This window comes from Mus pahari, chromosome 6 (genome assembly GCF_900095145.1).
Source record: "Mus pahari chromosome 6, PAHARI_EIJ_v1.1, whole genome shotgun sequence".
Taxonomy (NCBI): domain Eukaryota; kingdom Metazoa; phylum Chordata; class Mammalia; order Rodentia; family Muridae; genus Mus; species Mus pahari.
The window spans coordinates 61,331,312-61,354,583 of record NC_034595.1 but is presented as its reverse complement, the minus strand read 5'-3'; the positions used below and the strand labels follow the sequence as shown (position 1 = coordinate 61,354,583).

General features: G+C 36.7%; 1 protein-coding gene across 3 annotated transcripts in view; it reads right to left on the bottom strand.

Moving 5' to 3' along the window:
- The window catches only part of Agbl4 (ATP/GTP binding protein like 4), a 1,180,502-nt gene that overhangs the window by 976,137 nt on the left and 181,093 nt on the right, over window positions 1-23,272 (bottom strand). For all 3 annotated transcript variants that reach the window (XM_021199658.2, XM_021199659.1, XM_021199657.1), the window contains exon 3: window positions 22,922-23,046. In XM_021199658.2, the coding sequence (XP_021055317.1) occupies window positions 22,922-23,046 (125 nt within the window). The remainder of the gene's footprint in view (window positions 1-22,921; window positions 23,047-23,272) is intronic.

The following is a 23,272-nucleotide window of genomic DNA, read 5'->3' as shown; positions in this document are numbered from 1 at the left end:
AAGAAGAAGAAGAAGAAGAAGAAGAAGAAGAAGAAGAAGAAGAAGAAGAAGAAGAAGAAGAAGAAAGTTAGAAGAAGAAGGAGAGGGCGAGGGAGGAGGAGGAGGAGGAGAAGAAGAAGGAGGAGGAGGAGGAGGAGGAGACTACACTGGTGTCATCTTACATGAGCTTCTTGACATAATCATTAAAAACACTTCAAAATTAAATATTAAGGATTTCAGAATATAGCATTAAATCTACACTGTTAGTCCTTGTCTCACCACAAACAAAAAGCTGAGAAAACAGCATTTTACTTGTACTATCCAAGGGTGGGTCTTTTAGAGTTAAACAATGAGCCTTAATATTGGAAAACAGAGCTAAACAAAGAATTCTCAACTGAGGAATATCGAATACCTGAGAAGCACCTAAATAAATTTTCAACATCCTTAGTCATCAGGGAAATACAAATCAAAACAATCCTGAGATTCCACCTCACACCAATCAGAATGGCTAAGATCAAAAGCTCAGGTGACAGCAGATGTTGGTGAGGTTGTGGAGAAAGAGGAACACTCCACCATTGCTGGTGGGATTGCAAGCTGGTACAACCACTCTAGAAATCAGTTTGGCAGTTCCTCAGAAAACTGGACTAGTACTGCCTGAGGACCCAGCAATACCACTCCTGGGCATATATCTCCAGAAGATGCTCCAACAGGTAATAAGGACACATGCTCCACTATGTTCATAGCAGCCTTATTTTAAATAGCCAGAAGCTGGAAAGAACCCAGATGTCCTTCAACAGAGGAATGGATACAGAAAATGTGGTGCATTTACACAATGGAATACTACTCAGCTATTAAAAACAATGAATTCATGAAATTTTTAGGCAAATGGATGGAACTAGAAAACATCATCCTGAGTGAGCTAACCCAGTCACAAAAGAACACACATTGTATGCACTCACTGATAAGTGGATATTAGCCCAAAAGTTTGGAATACCCAATATACAATTCAAAGACCACATGAAGCACAAGAAGGAAGACCGAAGTATGAATGCTTTGGTCCTTCTTAGAAGGGGGAACAAAATACTTATGTGAGGAAATACTGAGACAAAATGTAGAGTAAAGACTAAATGAAAGGCTACCCAGAGACTGCCCTACCTGGAAACCTATCCCATATACAGTCACCAAACCCCAACAATATTATGGATGCCAACAAGTGCTTGATGACAGGAGCCTGATATAGCTGTCTCCTGAGAGACTCTGCCAGAGCCTGACAAATACAGAGGCAAATGCTCACATCCAACCATTGGACCGAGCACAGGGTCCCCAATGGAGGAATTAGAGAAAGGACTGAAGGAACTGAAGGGGTTTGCATCCCCATAGGAAGAACAATAATATCAACCAACCAGACCCCTAGAGCTCTCAGGGACTAAACCACCAACCATAGAATATACATGGAAGGACCCTTGGCTCCAGGTATATACCTAGCAGAGGATGGCCTTGTCAGGCATCAATGGGAGGAGAGGCCCTTGGTCCTGTGAAGGCTCGTTGCCCCAGTATAGAGGAATGCCAGGGCAGGGAGGCAGGAGTGGGTAGATGGGTAGGGAACACCCTCATAGAAGCAGGAGGAGGAGTATGGGATAGGGGAACCCTGGAGCATTATTAAGATAATGCTATTTTCATTCAGAAGTCAACAAGAAGTTCTCAAGTTATGACCCAATTTGTTTTCTTTGCTCTTTAGAAAATAATCTAGGCATTTTAAACAAAAAATATTTTTGTAAGGGCACATACAGTCTTAAATATTATATAAACATAACCCTGATTTTTATATAAATGTATGATATATGGCACCAACAAGACTTCTACCAAAGGAAGATATATTAAGATTTCAGGTGATTTTTACTAACAATAATCTTAAGACCATAAATGTTCAAAGATATCCTCCCTGCACTTGAAATACCATGACTTGCTCTCATTCCTCAGAAAATTATAGTGCACGCTGAGGTGTGCTCAGCAGCACTGCTTTGTGTTCATCATAAATTATTACTTTAAATTATTTTCATTAAGAATGTAGACATTCAGGTTTTTATTTGATATTTTCTTCATTTATACTTAACACATTTCAAGAACTGCTGAATGTGAAACACAGGATATGTGTCAAAATTGATATAGGTATTTATATACACTGTCTTATTCATGACATTCTTATTCATTTAACATCTGTAGCTATAAAATGTGATTTTGTGCAAATCCTATACACAATCATATTTTATAGCTACAGATGTTAAAATAAAATTGTTGTGATAAAGTTGAAATTCCACATGAAGCTTGCCTAGCTGTACACTCTTTCCATTGTGTAATACTGAAATTTCTTTGTTCTAATGACAGCAAAAGTATCTATGCTAAGGAATTAAGGTGATCACCAAAAACTGAATGATACCTAAGCGTAGTGGCACACAGCTGTGATTATGAGTTCCTGGCAGAGATGGGGATGAATGGCATACTGAATGATTATATATGTATTTTGATTCCCACTGTTGTGTCTTTCTATTTTCTAGCTCCTTACAATACCATGCTTTTCTTTGTTTAAAATACTTGAATACAGGTATGGTACTCTCATGTGGCTCTTCTTTATATAATCTTTCTTTAATAATCCTTTCCATGTTTAGCATGTTTATAATAGCTTATTAGAATATTTTATTAAACTGTTTCTAAATTCATATCAAATGCTTCTAATATGTGCCAATTCAATGTTGGCATCTATTAGTGGTTTTTAATCTTTCAAGATTAGATATTTCTGGGGCTGGTGAGATGGCATAGTTGATATATAAGCATATGAAATATAAGTATGAATACCTGGATTTGGATCCTTTGCATACACATAAATAGCCAGGCACTAAACACGCCTATAATCCCAGTACTAGAAAGGGAGAAACAGGGAAATCCCTACAGCTTGTTGAACAAACTGTCAAGCCAAATTAGTAGGATAAATGAAAGACCCTGACTTAAATAATAAGGTAGAGAGGAATAAAGGAGGATAGCCAGAATCAGTCTCACACCTCTAAAGGAATACAAACGTGCGAACATGCATACCAAAGATGAGATCTACCCATCTGTGCTAAGACAGGTGCTTTTAAAATGAAATCAGGGCTCATTTTATTACTCTGTGAGATTCTTCTGTAATATAAATTTTATGTCCTAGCAATTCTCTTCTGACAACGTTCTGGTAGGGAGCAGAGAGTACTACTTCTATACTCAAATATTCTACCTAATTTTCACTAATAGTCTAGAAGGAAAGGACACCATTACTGCCAGATATGGCTGACATTTTCAGCTCCCAGTTAGGCCTCTACTGATAACATACTAGCAGCAAATCATTCCTCAAGTCCTAAGGTCCTAAATGATCTATCTTTTTTACCTTTAAGAGTCATTTTTAGACAGAGTCTTACTACATATATGTGGCTGGCCTAGATTTTACCAAATAAACCAGGCTGACATCAAACTCACAAGATCTAGTCTCTAGAGTGCTAAGATTAAAGGCATGCGACACTACACCAGCCTTCTTTAAGAACCTTAACTTTTTCTACACATCGTTTATATGATTTTAATTGTATATAGTGAAGAAAGAAGAAATAAAAATCTGTCTCCATTAGTGGGGGATGATGTTAAAGCATTTTTGCTTTAATAATAGAAAGCATAGGAAGATATTTTGCATATTGAAAATTAAGGGAATGGCTCCATTTCTATTCTGACAAATGGATTTCTGGGACTTTTTGGCTAACAGTCTGAGTTAGGAACTCTGCATATATTATGGTTGTGTATCTTGGTGTTCTTGTAGGACTCCTAACAGTGGGAATGGTGGGTGTCTCTGACTTTTTGCCTGTTCTTAGGACTTTTCCTCCTAATGGTTTGCCTCGTACAGCCTTGATATAAGGGTTTATACCTAGACATATTCTAACTTGCTATGCAGTGTTTGACTGGCTGATATCCCTGGGAGGCCTGCTCTTTTCTGAAGGAAACAGAGGAGGAACAATGGGACTGGTGGCTCGGAGGAGTGGTGGAAGGGGAAACTGCAGTAGAGATATAATGTATGAGAGAAGAATAAGTTTAAAAAGGAAGAATGAAAAATTATATCAAATTGAAAAGAACATCTGGTTATCCCCCCCACCCCAAATATCAGTCTTGATGTCTGAAAAGTATCAGTCTCATGGAATCACTGATAAGTTAAATGGTAAACACATTTGTTTTATCTACCCATTTTTAACATGTTCAAGAAACTAAAATAATAATAATAAATGGTCATATGTGCATATAATATGCCAAAATTAGTTCATTCAATTCTCCCAGTAAGCTTAATTCTATAGAAACTTAAATAAGACTAAGACATCCTTCAGGTCTTAGTTTCTAAGATAAGGAAGCTCCAAATTCTTAGAATGACAATAAGCCACTAATTACAATAGCAGGTGGCAAGCATGCTGAGTTAGCATCATCAAAGACACAGCATGGAAATCAGGGAAAACTGCCCAGAAAGGGAAAAAACTTTACTCACATCAAAAAATTATCCAAGAGAAGTATAGGAAGCAGAGAAACCCTGCATAGGTGACTGGGCACACTGATTCCATGCACACAGCCACATCCAGGACAAAAGGGCAAGGCATTCCTTTGGAGGTAGAGTGTTTATGAATGATTGACCTGCATATGCAACTTCCTCCTCTTGTATGTTGACAGCCTGAGACTGCTCATCTACAGAACTCTCCCCCATGTACTGTACCTAAAATCACCCTGAGAGTCCATATCACTGCTGCATTAGAAGAATCACACCCAGCCCGGCTTTGTTTGTCTGTTAATGAATCAGCAAAGATAAATCCCAAATTTCCAGTTTGTGTGATTAAGTCAATTGTTAGTGCTATGCTAAAGGTTGAAAGAAAATGATACAGATGAGAACAAAGTTTCTGTTCAGTATTGATGTCACAGTTTAAGGCAGGTAACTATGAGGATGGATTTTAGTAAAGCTTGCATTTAAATCATTAGCATTTAGTCTGACATTCCATAGTATACTGTACAGAGATTACTTTGGGCTGTTCTAGATCACAAGAGAACCTAAGAGCACTGACAGTGTATCTAGGTAGTCTTTTCCATATATTTAGCAAATCAAAGCCCATAAAAGTTTCAGTATCTTCCTCATGATTTTATTGCTTTGTTCTGCTAAGCCAAGGCTTACATTACCCATGAAATTTTGAATAAAATTTAAATATCAATCTCTCATTCCTTTGGCAGTAAAACAGCCAAAGCCCATAGCTTAAGATTGCTCTAGCCTAAGTTGTTGTGTTTCTAGTACCCACAGTTTCATTTGCATAACGATCATTTTAACTTTCTACATCTGTGTTTTATTTATATTGCAACAGAAATATTTAGAAGTTTATGTCACAATAAGTTTCTAATCTAAATTTGGATTTTTTTTCAATTGTTCATCAGTTAAAAAATACACACAGAGTGAAATTTCCAACAAGGAGTTCTTCATTATAAAGTTCATCTTAACTTTCCTCAAAAAATAAGCAGTTGTTATTTTATCATACACTGTGCTGATTTTGAAGCCCAATGAATGATGAAATATGACTTTTCTTAGGCTAACTCTGCAATCTTAATGAAAATACAAAACTATATTTCTTTTACAAAAATGTATACATTATGTGTTTTGTTTTGTTTCATTTTGCCTCTTACTATGATTTGAATAATAGGCTATCATAAGAGGCTTATGATATTTATTTGGTATTTTGCTATTATGATATTTTTTCCTTATTAAGAATAGCTTTCAGCTTCTCTACATTTACTTTGCTATTGGCTACTGGTTTGTTGTATATTACTTTTACTATGTTTAGGTATGGGCATTAAATTCCTTATCTTTCCAAGACTTTTATCATGAATGGGTGTTGAATTTTGTCAAATGCTTTCTCAGCATCTAACGATATGATCATGTGGTTTTTGTCCTTGAGTTTGTTTATATAGTGGATTACATTGATGGATTTCTGTATATTAAACCATCCCTGCATCCCTGGAATGAAGCCTACTTGATCAGGATGGATGATTGTTTTGATGTGTTCTTGGATTTGGTTTGCGAGGATTTTATTGAGTAGTTTTGTATCAATATTCATAAGGGAAATTGGTCTGAAGTTCTCTTTCTTTGTTGAGTCTTTATGTGGTTTAGGAATCAGAGTAATTGTGGCTTCATAGAAAGAATTGGGTAGAGTACCTTCTGTTTCTATTTTGTGGAATAGTTTGAGGAGAATTGGAATTAGGTCTTCTTTGAAGGTCTGATATAATTCTGCACTAAACCCATCTGGTCTTGGTCTTTTTTGGTTGGGAGACTATTAATGACTGCTTCTATTTCCTTAGAGGAAATGGGACTGTTAAGATCGTTAATCTGATCCTGATTTTACTTTGGTACTTGGTATCTGTCTAGGAAATTGTCCATTTCATCCAGGTTTTCCAGTTTTGTTGAGTATAGCCTTTTGTAGTAGGATATGATGGTGTTTTGAATTTCCTCAGGTTCTGTTGTTATGTCTTCCTTTTCATTTCTGATTTTGGTAATTAGGATACTGTCCCTGTGCCCTCTAGTTAGTCTGGCTAAGGGATCATCTATCTTGTTGATTTTCTCAAGAACCAGCTCCTGGTTTGGTTGATTCTTTGAATAGTTCTTTTTGTTTCCATTTGGTTGATTTCATCCCTGAGTTTGATTAATTCCCACTGTCTGTCTTTACTTGCATATGTAGCAGAGGATGGCCTAGTTGGCTATCAATGGGAAGAGAGGCCCTTGGTATTGCAAAGATCATATGCCCCAGTACAGGGGAATGTCAGGGCCAGGAAGTGCGAGTGGGTGTGCTGGGGAGCAGGGCGGGGGGAGTGTATAGGGGGGTTTGGGGATAGCATTTGCAATCTAAATGAAGAAAATATCTAATATAAATAAATAAATAAACAAAGTTCTGTAGAAAATGAAAAAGAAAGTCAACTAATAAGCCCCTCTGAAACCTCCTACTCCAACTAAATGTACTGAACTTTGACAATAATTTAGCTGTATTTCTAGTATGAGCTTTTTATTTTTACATTGCACTATATAATATTCCACATACTTTGTTCCACGTCACTGATAGAGTCCATGTTCCTTATTTGTTAAAAAATGTATATAATACCTTTATACCTACAGAATTAAGAAAATTATCTCTCTAGCTATGCTACATTGTTAATTGTTAATTGACAAACTACTTATTTGTTATTTACTTAATAAACTTCTCAATAATATTCCTTGCTAGTTAAGAATAACTCTAAACTAACTGCACCTATAAGACATGAATAGTATTTCTTACCATAATTCTTATCATAATTATAACTGTCATTTAGTGACAAAGTCCACTCACCTTGCAACACTTACGATGAAGTGAAATCAATATATTGTTTGTTTGTTTGTTTGTTTGTTTGTTTTTATTCTTCTGTTTTCCATCAATCTGTAAGTACTCTGAAGTGGGTCATCTACCTTGACATTATATTTGTAATGCCTTATTTGGGTTTGGTATCTCAAAATTCCTTCTTTAATCCATACTAGAGCAAATATCACATGTTCCTCTTTACATGTAAATTCTAGTTTTTACTTTTTATATGTATATATTTACATGGGTAAGGATCATAAAACTAAAAAGGTGACCATGAAAGAACAAAGAGAGGAAAGGTAATAAAATGGGGACCACTGTAGGAGAAGGGAACAGGAGTATGGATGGGGGATGGGGAAGAAGAGAATGGGAGAGAAATAAACAAAACGAAAACACATATCAAATGCCACAAAGAAAAACTATGATTTTGTATGCTAAGTAAAAGTTAAATAATGCTGGACGTGGTGGTGCACACCTTAATTCCAGCACTCAGGAGGCAGAAGCAGGCAGATCTCTTTGAGTTTGAGACCAGCTTGGTCTATATACTGAATTCTAGATAGACACGGCTATGTAGAGAAACTTGACTCAAAATCCAAACAAATAAACAACAACCAAAAAAATCAAATAAAAATAATTATTAAAAAAGTTAAAAGTAAAAAGTTAGTGCTTCCTCTAGAATTAACAAATGTTTTCTTTAAGTATTCAATATATAAAAATCATCAGTACATGATCATTTGAAACTTCATAACAGACTCAGTCTATTATGAGCAATACTCAATTAAGAGACTATTTAAATATGAAACCAATGTATATTTAAATAGGAGTAAGTTAAATGTCCTGAGCCAAACATAAACATTTGTCACACAGACATGCCTTTAAAACATGACATAGTAAGTAACTGTCATAGGTTCAACAAATATATATTACCTCTTACAGATTAAACATTTAAAATTGATCAAATGGGGGGAAATGTTTACATGTTTGGTTTCTTTTGACCTGAACATTCATACACTAGTATTTTTAATTACATACAGTTAAAATGTAATATTTATATATGTTAAAGAGTAATTTCATCAAATAATGTCTTTATTCTAGGTATTATAAAATAAAATTACATTAGAATAATACATTGTTTTGCATCCATAAAACAGTTTAGAAATTGTCATTATTATCTATTCTGATGACACACAATAGGCTATCAAATATAATTATTCTACAAGTGTTACATTGTTATAAAATTGAGTGTCCTACACTGTTGAAATGAAAATCATATGTAAAAATCTACACATGGGACATGATAGATAAGAATTTGCAGGATCACAAATATTTGTGAAATGTTAAAACAAAATAAGAAAAAGAAACACAAATAAAAAGTGAATCTGAGCATAAAATGAAGAAGGAAGGCGACAACACAAAAGTCAAGAGTCCTGGCCTACAAGGTTGTCTCTGCCACCTATCTCATAGTGGTAAGCATTGGGTGGAGCATTTACCATTAGTGAACATTACGTATTTCATCGGAAGAATAGGTATACATTTTTCAGCATGAAGCATGTGAAGGTACTAGGAACTGTGGAGAGAATGTCCAGGAGACTAACAGACCACATGTGCACACTACACTAGAAGAATGGCAAACTGTCATAGTTCCTAGTTCCTGGCGTTTAGGCAATCACTTAGACTTTATGAGACTCATTTTTCTTACACAATAGTAATATTTACTTCACAGTATTATTATTTAGATTAATGACCTAATTAAATAAATGAGACTGTTGTAAAGCCTCTTATTTACCACACAATATTTTCAACAAAAACTAATCACCATGTTATTCTAAATACAATTTTCTAGGTGATAATAAATGTATAGTATCAGATTTTTGAAGGGGTTGATCTCATCTTGGTGACAGGAAGACTTCTGATTCAACAATTATCCATGAGCAAAAATACTGTCACAAGAACTAAGGAAACCAGGTGTATAACGTGGAAATAAGAAAGATATTAAAGAGAAACCAAAGGTCAGACAACATCCATGTCTTACCCTGAACTCTAGTAACACAGAATATCCTCTAGTTGGCAGAAAGAGTGGGAAGGGAACAAATGATGTGGTCTCAGAGCCAATTCTGTATCTGGCAAGTCAGACTTAGTGTCAGAAGAGTCACATCCTCAAACTACAAGATGGTACCTAGACACTAAGACTCCTTATTTGGGCAATATTCCACAACTCAAACTCATAGGTCTTAGATTCACATTTGGTCTCCAGGAATGCCCCACCACTAAATTGAATGCAGGGGCTTCAAGTCTGACCTGCCCCTAACAATAGGCCAACTAGTCAGTTCTCAAGCCAGTACCTATAGACTCAGGCTTCAATATGGCCCATAAGTGTTTTGAAAGGCCAGGGAAGCTGGGGGTAGTGGTAGTGAAAGAGCTATCCCTGGCTAGCAAGCTTCACTCTTAAAACTTGCTAGGTAGAAAAAACTGGCCCTGAAACCACAAAGATTCTGCTTCTGCCTCCCAAATGCTGGGATTAAAGGCCTGCCCTGCATATAAACTGTCTGGCACCAGGCAAGACACTGTGCCTACAGACTCTTAAGCCTGACCATATCAGACCAGTTTATAGATGAAGCATATTGAGCATCCAAATTTGATTCAGCAGATGCAGGGTCAAGAACCTGAAGGAAGGTCACTCCTTAACTGAGACTACAAGTTAGTCTACCATTGCAGAACCTAGTCCTATTCCCTTGGATGTCAGTGCCAAGTCCACACAGTGGTAGGCCAATACTCATGGACTCAAGTTCTATGCTGGTTTCAGAGGTGCAGAGTCTCAGAACTATCCGAGTCTGCTTAGACTTAGAAGACATATACGTAAAGTCTACAGAGTGCCACCTGTGGATTAAACACCACTCAGCCTTTAAAAATAAATGCTGTCATCTGAAAGAGTATTGCTTAGTGCATTAAGCTTTTGCTGCTCAACAGAATTGGAATTCAGATGCCTATAACCCACATAAAAGCTGTGTGTGCTAAATGTGACTGTCATCTGAAATCTCAGCACTTGGGAGGCAGGGACAAGTGATCCTCATGTCAAACCTGCTAGCTATACAAGCAGAAAGTAGTGAGTTCTAAGTTCAATGAGAAATGCTGTCTCAATAAATAAAGTGAGCATTGATCAAGGAAAACAAACATCCAGTATGGACTTTGGCCCTCAATAGACATATGCACACATATCAGAACAGAAATGCAATGCACACTCAGAGACAGTCAGACAAACACAAGCACTCACAGCACACACACACACACACACACACACACACACACAAGTATACACACACACACAACAAGTATATACACATGCACACCACACACATATGCAACACAATAACAATCTACAAACTCAAATTATAAGCTACCAGTGGTATAAAAAAATCAGTAAATTCCACCGTGACTGGGATCAAGAACCAGGCTGTCTCAGATTTCTTGGATTCATTGTTGTACTAGATACCTTCCATATTGGATTGTCTAAAAAAAAAAAATCCAACAAATATTGGCTGATCTCTATTCTGGGATGACATAATTGCCTATGTAAAAATATCAAATTCACAATTTGTTATTAGAGGTGAAATGAGGTCAACAAGGAGGCAGAAAATAAGGTTCCATATTATCATATACTGAAAATGTAAAATTAACATTGATTTGCTTTAAAAATTCCATTTATATCACCAAAGAAAAATGAAAAGAGCATATATTGTGCAGTCAGCATTTATAACACCTATAATTTGAAAAAACTAAATTATTTCACTTAAGACACTGATAAAAGTCTTTGAACAAATGCTACATCACAGCAAATAAGCATAGAACTATAAGTCACAAGGGAAATGCAAATTAACTGCATGGTGAGATACAGTTAAAATATCTAAATTGCAGAGGTTCAAAAATACTGGCGTTGCCAAGGGTTGACAAGGCTGTGCAACAATGGGACTCTCTCCTTCACGCCTGAAGGAAATAAAAACTGATTTAATCATTTGCAAAACAGTTCATAAATTATTATAAAGTTCAACAGTTACTTACCACATAACCAATGAATCTTGCTGTCAAGTATTTAGCTTAGTGAAATAAACCTTATATTCATGAACACAAACAGTACACAAATATTTATAGCACATCAATTCACAATTGCTGATTATAAACATCTATGACAAGAATTAAATAAACTGTAGGACGTTCTACTTTAAAAAAAAATCTTAATTTTTACTTGCTACTACTTATTCTTTATCCTAATAATAGAATATGATTTGCTCCAGAACAAAAGACCTTCTCTGTCCTCTCTCGTGCTGGTTTCTGAGCACCTAGCAGGAACAATAACTATTTACTGAGTACAAACGATACAAAACCAACGGTTTAGGAGTATTTATCTGACTGAACATGCAGGGGAAAACTGCAGTCACCGTATGTATGTATACACAGGCCCCTACTTGGTATGACTCTCAATCAGCTGTTTGAAAAATCAAGTAAATAGCAAAGAACCTGCTGCGTATTGTGGCAGGAGAGATAGTAGGTGTACTTTTACTTTAAGATGTTTTCAACTTAGACTGAAACTGGGACACAGCCCTATCAAATCAAGGAGTATCCCTATTATGTGAGGTGGCTAGAAAACTAAAACATAAGGAGGATAACATACAGCAAAATAGACTGAAAACAAGAGTAAAGAAATGATAATGTTTGCTATCATTTATATGCATAACTGCAAAGTATTCATTATTGTTAGTCTTGTTCTATTTATTCAGAAAAATTAATTTCTTTGTTTAACACACACACACACACACACACAGAGAGAGAGAGAGAGAGAGAGAGAGAGAGAGAGAGAGAGAGAGAGAGAGAGAGAGAGAGAGAGAGAGAGAGAGAGAGAGAGAGAGAGAGAGAGAGAAGTATAATTTACTCAAGGTAACACAGTAAATAATCTGATTACTGAGTCAGAGTTTAATCCTAACAGAAGGATGGTAAAAAATCCTTTCAGAAAGGAAAGAGCACAATGCTGGGAGAAATCAAACAACATGGTTTCTGTAAGAGACTATTAAAAAGCCCAAGAAGTACTTAAAGCAAGCAGACTAGAGAGGAATCAGACAAGTAAGAATAGCATATACCAGGAGAAGCTTGACCTTTACCTTAAGGCAAGAGCAAGCTATTTAAGAGCTGCACCAGTTAAGCAGCAGGATCAGATTGGAACTTTACAGGAATTCCCCAGGTGTGGTCTGAAGTAGAGACTTAAATAACAAGATTCTAGGCATAGCAACAGCTTAGAACACAATTGCCACAGTCTTGGCAAATGATTATTATAGCAATGGCAAAAGAGCAACAGACAAATTCAAAAAGGAATTTTCAAGTTGGCCACAACCTATTTTATAATCTATAAATAAAGATTTATAATATGATATTATAACTTATAACCAAAGTCATACTTCCTAATCTAAGTGACATTGATTATATAATTTACAGATGAAAATAACAATAGATTTACTGTGACAATTACTATGATTAGTATCTTTGGATATAAATTCACATAGGAGGAAGGTCAGAAAAGCCCCACATTTTGAGATTAAATGACTGCATAAACAGCAGTAACATTCACTGGGACGGGAAATAAAGAGTTAATTTTACAGGGTGAGAGAAGGAGTTCTTTTTTAAACAACTAGCATAAGATAACCTGTGTAGTCCAGGAGAATTTAAATTAGAGATAATGCTAGAAACACAAAAAAAAAGAGAAACAATATGTATGGTATGGAATACACAGAATGAGAAGGGAAAATCCTATGAAGAAGAATCACAAAAGAGATGAGACACCAAGGAAACAATTTCTAACAGTGAAATAGCCACAGTGTCAAGTGCAAGATAAGTTAAGACATGGAGACAATGTGCCCACTAAGTTTAACAACATCAAGGGATCTATACAATACTGAAAGCCAATTAACAAATACTGTAAAGTTAAATGCTAGCTGTTTCCTGGAGACATCCTCACTTCACACTGTAATGATAGTATGTGTCTAAATCAATCATGGGGAAGCATGTAAGCAAGAACACAGTGTACCATACACATATAGAGGAAATAATCCCAGACATAGTTCCTAATTTTATTGACAGTTTCAAGAACCTAAAATTTAATTTTGCAAAACAACGTAAGACAACTCAAATGAATTAAAATATATTCATGTATGCTTCACTTATGCTGAAACTAAAGTAATATAGTTGATATGGAAACTCAGAAAGCTTTGTGTTCTGCTATCTTAAATTCTCCTCTTTTTTTTTTTTTCTTTCAGCATTTCCCTGTATAATCCTGGATGTCCTGGAATTCACTCTGTAGACCAAACTGGCCTTGATCTCACAGATCCACCTGCCTGTGCCTCCTGAGTGCTGAGACTTAAGGTAACTCCTATCTCCTGAATGTTTTCTCAAACAGAAAATTCTTGCTTCATGATGCACAGCTTATAGTCTATCAAAACCTTAGCTAAAAACAAAAACAACAAAAAGTTGCAAACCTATTCAAAAAGAAGGGTTATTTAAATTTAAAATTTTGAAATGTGTCTACAGAGAAGACTACCTGAATAGAACAATGATATAGCACAGGCTCTAAAAGCAATTAACATATGGGACCTAATGAAACTGAAAGGCTTCTGTACGGAAAAGACACCATCATTTGAACAAAGCAGCTGGCTACAGAATGGGGAAAGACATTCTTTTTAACCAACTACACATATACTAGACGGCAAATATCTAAAGTATATAAATAACTAAAAAAAAACTGGACATAAAACAATTTAAAATTAGGTACAGATCTAAGTAGAGGGGTTCTCAAAAGATGAAACAGAAATGGCTGAGAAACATGTAATGAAATGTTCAACATCTTTAGTCATCAGGGAAATGCAAATCAAAACTACTTCGAGATCTCACCTTACACCAGTCAGAATGGCCAAGATCAATAAAATGAATAACTGCTCATTCTGACAAGGATGTGTAGCAACAGAAACACTTATCCATCGCTGGTATGTGTGCAAATTTGTACAACCACTATGAAAATCAGTGTGGTGGTTCCTTGTATACCAAAAGATCCAGCTATAGCACTCTTAAGCATATATCATGAACTTTACATACTACTACATAGACACTTGCTTATCTGTCTTCATAGTTGTCCTGTTCATAAAAGCCAGGAATTGGAAACAGTCTAGATGTCCATGAAAAGACGAATGAATAAAGAGAATGTGGTACATATATATCTTGGGATATATAATCTTGTATGTATTCTGATCTGTCTTCATGTTCCTTTTACTTTGTGGTACATATTGTTAAAACTAAATTCATGACATGTTCTCAGCCAAACAGAAAATCTGCTAGTAAATTTATCCTCTCCTTATGTAATATTAACAAACAGTTGTTTTTAGACAGAAACTCAAAACTGAAACCTGAAAGAGACAAGTGCAGTAAGCTGCATGATCTCTGAGATTTTCACTCTGAACATACATCCTAAACTATGTTGTAGAAAAGGACTGGACCTGCCCAAACGCTAAGGCCTGCCTGATTCCTAGGAGGTCCACAGTGACCAAGGACACAGAGCTCCACATTCCTTCTAGCCCACCTCCCCATCTGGGCCTGAACAGGGACACCCACCCAAACAGTACAGTCTGCGAGCCTCCCAGGAGGTCTACAGTAACCAAAGGAACAGGAGGTATGCAGTAACCAGGGACACAGGAGGCCCAATCTTACCAGAGACAACACTGCCCGCCTCTAAGGAGACCTATCCTAATTCAGGTCACATATCTGCCTCCAAGGAGACAGGTTCCAAGCAAAGACACCCAAGCCAGTTAATACCAGTGAGAACCAGATGGCCAGAGGCAAGTGCAAGCATCAAAACCCAATGCAATTTGGCACCATCAGAACCCAGATCTCTCAACATAAAAAGCCCTGGCTAACATAAAATGCATGAAAAACAAGATAATGACCTAAAATCCAATCTCATGAAGATAATAGAGGCCTCTAAGGAGGATATAAAGAATTCCCTTGAAGAATACAGGAAAACACAGACAAACGTGTAGAAGTCCTGAAAGAAGAAATAAATAAATTCCTTAAAGGAATACATGAAACTACAATCAAGCAAGTGAACAAAACAGTCCAAGAAGTAAAAATGGAAATAGAAACAATAAAGAAAACACAAAGGGAAGCAACCCAGGAGATGGACAACTTAGGAAACAGATCAGGAACTACAGATACAAGCATACCAACAGAATACAAGAGATGGGAAAGAGAAACTCAAGCATAGCAGATACCATAGAAAATATTGACACATTGGTCAAAGAAAATCAAAGTATAAAAAGCCCCTAATCTAAAATATCCAGGAAAATCAGGACACAATGAAAAGATCAAACCCAGGAATAATGGGAATAGAAGCTGGTGAAGAATCCCAACTCGAAGGGCCAGAAATCATCTTCAAAAATATCATGAAAGAAAATTTCCCTAACCCCCAAAAAGGGATAGGCTTAAATGTACAAGAAGCCTACAGAACACCAAAGAGATTGGACCAGAAAAGAAAATTCTCATGTCACATAATAATCAAAACACTAAATGCACAGAACAAAGAAAGAATATTAAAACCTGTAAGGGGAAAAGGTCATGTAACGTATAAAGGCAGACCTACCAGAATTAGGTCTACCTGGCCTAGCCTCAGTGGGAGAAGATGAGCTTAATTCTGGAGAGACTTGAGGCACCAGGGACGGGGCGGGGGGGGGGAGGCCCGGTGGGGTAAAAGGAGCTCCATCTCAGAGGCAAAGGGGAGGAGGAACGGGATGAGGAATTGTGAAAGGTAGCACGGGGAGCAGTTCCTGGAATATAAATAAATACAATGTAATACAAATATTAAAAACAAATAAAAAGTATTGTTATAACATATGGTTGAAAAACGGAACTTAGAAGAACAGGGAATGAATTTAAGATGATAAAGGTAGAATTACAGAACAGAATATTAGAATAGAAATACGGGCAAATAAAAATATTCCATAAATATGTAGAGGATCACACTGGGACAGTAGTCTATATGAAAAAGTATACACATAGATGAAAAGACTCTATGGAAATGAATAGAAATTATTTATGAGAAAGTTACTGCAAATAAATAACACGGTCCTAAAGTAGAGAGTATTACAGGTCTGCCTTTCAACACTCAAAGCCAGCTTGTGGCTATGATGAAATAGCTCCTTCTATACACACCCAGTTACTAAGATCAACGAACTGAAATAGAATAGAATATACATACATTGGAAAAGGGGCGCCCAAATTTGGAGATTCCTATGAAAGTCTAAAGTGAATAGCTTCACTCTGAGGTATGCCATGATTTTCAAGATACAGGGTTCAGAGGTATTCATGCTATGATCAGAATAGCACTGGTGATCTGAATCAGAGGTACTTTCAGTGAGTTATGTCTGCACAATAGGGTTAAATTACCATTACTACATTATGTCTTCCCTAGCCAAGCTTTAAAGTAAACCCCAAAGAGCAATCAGTTCTACATGTATTACAAATCAACATTTTTATAATAATAAGATAATTTCCCTTTGAGAGACAGGGCATTTCTTACCCAAGGCTGGCACCAGACCCCTCAAGTAACTGGGACTATGGTTACAAGCTGCCACATATATCTTATTTAAATGATGTCACATCAACTCTTATTATTATTCTTTTTTGTATATAGAAAAAACTTTGGGCATGCTCAGATAAAATAGGTTTTTTAAGTAGAGGAAAAGAAACAAAATTCAAAAAACAAATTGTTCCATTCTAGAGCAATTAATTCTTTATGACTAGAGACCTGGGAGACTTTGTAATAAACTATCTGAGTGAGAACTCAAAGTGAAGAAAATAGTTTATTCTGGATATGTGGATATTGGAGTAAAAAAGAAAATTGCATTCAAGAAGTATAAAGAAAGACACTTCAATCAATACTGATAGGAAAAAATAGCATGAACTTTAAACAACACAAATTGGTTCTCTAAGAAACACATAGCCTTGGTCCAATAGCTTCCCTTCAAAGAAATTTTTCCAAAAGATGTCACTTGAATAATATTTCCTGTATTTTCAACAATACCATTTGAAATAATGCAAGTAAACAATAATCTTTGTATTCAACATTAAGGAATCAGTCTTCTGGTAAAGAACTATTTCCTATGTTTGCAAAAATTTAATGACATAAGATTAACTGCAATGATGCTTAGGTTCTTAAAAGCAATATATTAAAGTATATTTATAACACAAATAAAATATAATCCAAAACTAAGCATAGAGAATATAACTAACTTAATATTATTTACTTCAAACTGGGGAAATGATATGTCTGTGTTTCATTTTCTGCTTCTAAAAATTATCTATATATTCCATGTTTATTACATTCAGCATCGGCTGCTATTGTAATCAGGAAAGGAAAGGATAAATTTAGGATATAAAAAAATGTTATGTGAATGATAAAAGCTTAAATAGCCCAGGGATGTCATTTCGTTTTTTTCTTATTGGCTAAAATTTTATCATAAGTATTTAAATAGAAAGATTTGCTTTTACCTCACACAAGTGTTCTGCTGCATCAATATTACATTTCTACATAAGGATATTTAATATCAGTTTATGGAGAGAAAAATTACTTTTTCATAAAGGTACCAGGACATTTAGTTTCTATCAACTCTTTCAAATGTACTATTTAACAACTACTTTTGCGGGGCTAATATATCAGTCCTGTGATACAGAAGTGTGTGTTCCAGCTTTTATCTCTTCCTCAAAACATCAAAGAAAATAACCCCAGAGCTAGCCCTGCATGTACAGTACATTTGATTCTTTGATTTTTAAAATTCGTTTAATGGACTCTGCCTGTGATGACTAATATTTTCTTGTCTGCTAGTACCAAACACCAAATAAGGTTCTTGAGATTACATTTGCGCAGCTCCCATTTTAACGGAAATTGGAAAGATATGGAAAGAGATTATAGGATGAGATATTGTAAAAAGCAGATCTCACAAGTCAAACTTAATAGCAAAACCATTCTCTTTCATGTAAGCAACCATGAAAACAAATATCCGGTGTGCTAGGGATAGACACAGTATCTCTCTAGAAGATCTTTTTGCCTTCTTGAGACAGATTTCCATAACTTCATAATGTGGTTAGAGTTGGTGAGACAGTGGCCATAGAAAGATAGTGAATGAACGAAGTATCAGGTTCAAAAAAAAAAAAAACTAGATAAACACATCTAAGGCTTCAGAGTATAACAAGCGTATGATAGTATTGTTTGCATAGTTAGAACCCAGAGGGGCAAATTAAATATCAGCTATGACAACTTTAAAATAAGTATTCATAAACATACCCAATTCTTTTCTGAAAATAATCCCTTAGAATAATCCATGATACTCTATTATTGAATTCCTAGAAAAGAATGCCACACTATGGTTCTGACATTTCATTTCAAAGAATAAAATGGACACTATAAGCAAATTAGAAGAGCAAACAAAAATATTCAAAATGCATGAGGAACTTTCCCAACAGTCTGCATTAGGTAGCACAACTGAAGGAATTGATTTCCCACAAATTTCAAATAATCATATCCCTGTTCCTTTACTAATTAATATAAGCTATATACAGACAATGTTCATGGAGACTGAAGTGAATAAGAAACATGGGTTAGTCCTAATTTGGCCCAAAATTTAAGAAATAGTATAAGTACAGGATCTACGTCTCTATTTAACAATAAAACAGGAGGAATGAAGTATCCACTTGATGGTCATCCTTCTTGGTCATACTTCATTCCTCCTTAGAATAAGGAACAAAATACACATGAAAGGATATAGATAAAGAGACAAAATTTAGAGCTAAGATGAAAGGATGGACTATTCAGAGACTACCCCATCCGGGAATCCATCCCATCATCAGCCACCAAACCCAGATACTAATGCACATGCCAGCAAGATTCTGCTGAAGGGATCCTGATATAGTGGCCTCTTGTGAGGCTATGCCAGTGCCTGGCAAACACAGAAGTGGATGCTCACAGTCAGCTATTGGATGGAACACGGGGCCCCCAATGGAGGAGCTAGAGAAAGTACCCAAGGAGTTGAAGGGGGCTGCAACCCTGAAGATGGAACAACAATATGAACTAACCAGTACCCCCTGAGCGCGTGTCTCTAGCTGCATATGTAGCAGAAGATGGCCTAATCGGCCATCATTGGGAAGAGAGGCCCCTTGGTCTTGCAAACTTTATATGTTATAATAATAATAATAATAATAATAATAATAATAATAACAATAAAATAAAAAATAACCAGTCCCTCTTCTAGCAGATAACGATGTCTTAGATGCAACAGGAAAGCTGAAGTATATAAACTATAAACACAGGGCCCCCAATGGAGGAGTCAGTGAAAGAATTTAAGGACCTGAATGGGTTTGCAACCCCCCTAGAAAGAACAACATCATCAACCAACCAGACCTGCTGCCAAAGGTCCCAGAGACTAAACCACCAACCAAAGAGTACACATGGAGGGACCCATGGTTCCAGCTGCATATGTAGCAGAGAATGGCCTTGTCCAGAATCAGTGGGAGGAGAGGTGCTTGGTCCTGTGAAGGCTAGATAACCCAGTGTAGGGGAATGCCAGGGCAGGGAGGTGGGAGTGGGTGAGTGGGTGGGTGGGGGAGCACTTTCATAGAAGCAGGGGGAGGGAGATGGCATAGGAGATTTCCAGAGGGGGAAACTGGGAAAGGGTATAACATTTGACATGTAAATAGATAAAATATCCAATAACAAATAAATGAGGAGAAATAAAAAAAGCAAACTCGCTGAAGTACAGCTTGCTCAGAAGTGGAGTGTTTGTATAGTGCACACATACTGAGTCTGATTCTCAGCCCTACAAAGTCTACCATAGGAAATATAAAATCTCAATATAAAATCTCAAATGCTCTTTAAAAGTGACAAATATGTAGAAATGTTACCAAACATTTACAGATACCCTCTCAGTCTCACTAAGAAAAGGCGCAAGCTATTACTATTACTAGTTTGACAATAATTGCTTGAAAAGTTATACAAAAATTGAAATTTATGGAAATGATAGTTAATAAAACATGCACTGGAAAGGCTTTTCCAAGGAATGAAAAATTAAAAGTGCAATTCCTCAACTAATCATTAGACAAAAGGCACACAACAACTGAAGGTTATCACTGTGCTTTTCTTTTTTCTTTCAGCTACACTGTCTTGTTTAGACACGTACCTTCATCCTCACCTGCTCCCGCTCTTCCCTCTGCACTGCACCACCCAAGAGTGTGAACTGCTTGCATTAAAAATCAGATTAAAAAAGAATATAAACTATGTAAGAGAGAGAAGTGTGGTCCTTTTTATGGATGTGGATATCCTGGCACATTTACAAGGCATTTGAGAAAGGTTTCCCTTCATTTGTGTAAACTGTCTGCATAATAGTTGTTTGGTTTTCAGAGGAGTGTGTGTGTGTGTGTGTGTGTGTGTGTGTGTGTGTGTGTGTGTGTGTGTGTGTGCAACAAATCTAACTTACCAAGCTGCGTTAGCAACAGCAACAGAAGAAGAGGATATATGTCCACTTCCCGATAGAATGTGACGCTTGCAGGAAGCCAACAGAGATTGTGGAAAAGTATTTTGAAGATTACTGGTTGTTTTATGGGATAATCCTGGAATCAGGTGAGCCACAGTACATGGCCAAAAAGGAAAATGCACATGATATTACCATGGAAATGGCCAATAGACTTGGTAATGTAAAATTAGGTAGAAGCAAGAAGCAAGGCCAGGACTTAAGAGTTGCCCAGGGTGGAGGGGTCTGTGTGTGAGCTTCAGCTCTTTTATCACCTTCCCCATATGCTGAAACTCTGAAGTGCCATATTTACCAGTATACAGATACCTTTCTATATCCAGTTTCCACCAGGTACCCTCTAAAACTTCAAAAAATGATATGTTCCTCAGTGCTGTGTTTGTGGTACTCCAGAGAATTGTGACAGTTGAAAAGTGCACTGTCCTTCCCTTTTCTGCTGATGCTGAGAGGCCAAACTTATTCTATCTTGGGACTGGCCTCTATCTTTAAAAAAAAAAAGCCTGAGAACTTGACCTGCAGCTGAACCCAGGATGCACCCAAGTACCAGGAAGGAACCCCACTTGTCCTTGACCCATACCCTAGAGTTACTCCCTAGCTACTTCCTAGCAACAGCTAATCAATGTCTGATTGTTAATTAATGTCTGATTGTTTCAGGTGTACTTTCAGACCATTTGTGATTGTTCAGTCTTGCTTCCAGACACCCACCTGTTGGCTTACAATAGTCATTCTATCAGATACTCGCCAGGCTGGACACGCCCTCGCATACTCCCATTCCCTATAAAACCTTATCCTGCTGAGGGTTCAGGCTGCTCCACCTTCCCACCCTGCTGTGTCAGGGTTAGGTTGGAGGAGAGCCCAACCTCGAACTTTTAATAAAGAGACCCTAATGTGATTACATTGGAAATGGCTCCATGGTCGTCTTTTTGGTTTCACAAATGCTTCCTGGCACATCAAGGCTAATATGCCAGGAATAGCATGGTGTCAAGGAAGAGCCCATGAGTACCTGAACTCCAGAAAATTCCAGGCCCCAAAACATGAATCAAGCTGTAAGTGAAAAGCACAAGGAGATGCACACAGCACTGATTCCGAGAGAACCCTAACAAGCCCCTCACTTTCTCCTGGTATTGTTGATGAGGATGATCTTAGGGAGGAAGGGGGCGGTACTTTTCATGGCCAGACTTCCATATGCTTACAAGAACCATAGATCACTATGCCTGGACAATCTGAGCAGTCTGTTCGTTTGCAGCTGTCTGAATGGAATAAACTGTCAATATTTATTAGAATTAGACTTTGCTAATGGATATGTACTTTATCACTCTATTTTTATCAATATCCTCTCCTGAAAAACAAATTTTCAAAAGTATCATGAGTCACTGGCAGTTAGGAAGTAAACCTGAAGAAATCAAGGTTAAAGCAGATTAATATAGTCATAAAATTTAAACATGGACAAAAAAAAAATACATGGTTTCCCAGAATCACCAAATAATGAAATAGCTTTGAATTCCCAAAGACACACACTTTATGGAAGATGATCTGTTTTTAAGAGTTATGCAACCTTAAAAATATGAACATCCCATTGAATAAGAGAAGAGCTTTTTCTGAGATGGGGCTTTTGAGAAATGTCTTTCTGGAACTTGACAGAGATGAGGTAACAGCATCTTAGATACAGAAAGCAACAGGCACATCCAGTGTTTACTTATGGTGTTCTACTAGAAATCTTTGCATAGAAGGATTTGATCAGTAAACAACCCACTTTTCCTTAGATAAAAGTTTTCATTAATTCATTCCCATCAGGAAACATAAGTCAACATTTTACCCACTACTCACGGTCCCTGCTACAGCCAGAGGTTTAACAGCTGTTTAAGAAAGCAAACTAGGTTCCTTCTCTAAGATCACACTTGATAGCCCCATTTCCCTCACCTGTAATTCTTTCACATTTTCCACAGTAAAGTTGAACCAGACTCGGAAGCGTGGATTACAGGTGTCCGGCCTAATGAACAGATCATACTCAAAATCAGAGACTTGCTCAACCCGGCCGAGGTTACCTGTAACAAAACATAAGAGAATTGTTTTAATAGGAGTTCGTGCATCTCAATATTATGAATTCTGATACTAGTCCTAATCTTTGTTTGACATAGTTTAGACTGTTTGGTTTAAACAATCATAGTCTTAACGTTAGCAACTCTTTAGTGCAACTCAAAATAAGGAAGACTTTCAGATACTCCAGCTTGCAGTACAGACATCACTGCCTGACCCTATCATCTAGACCCT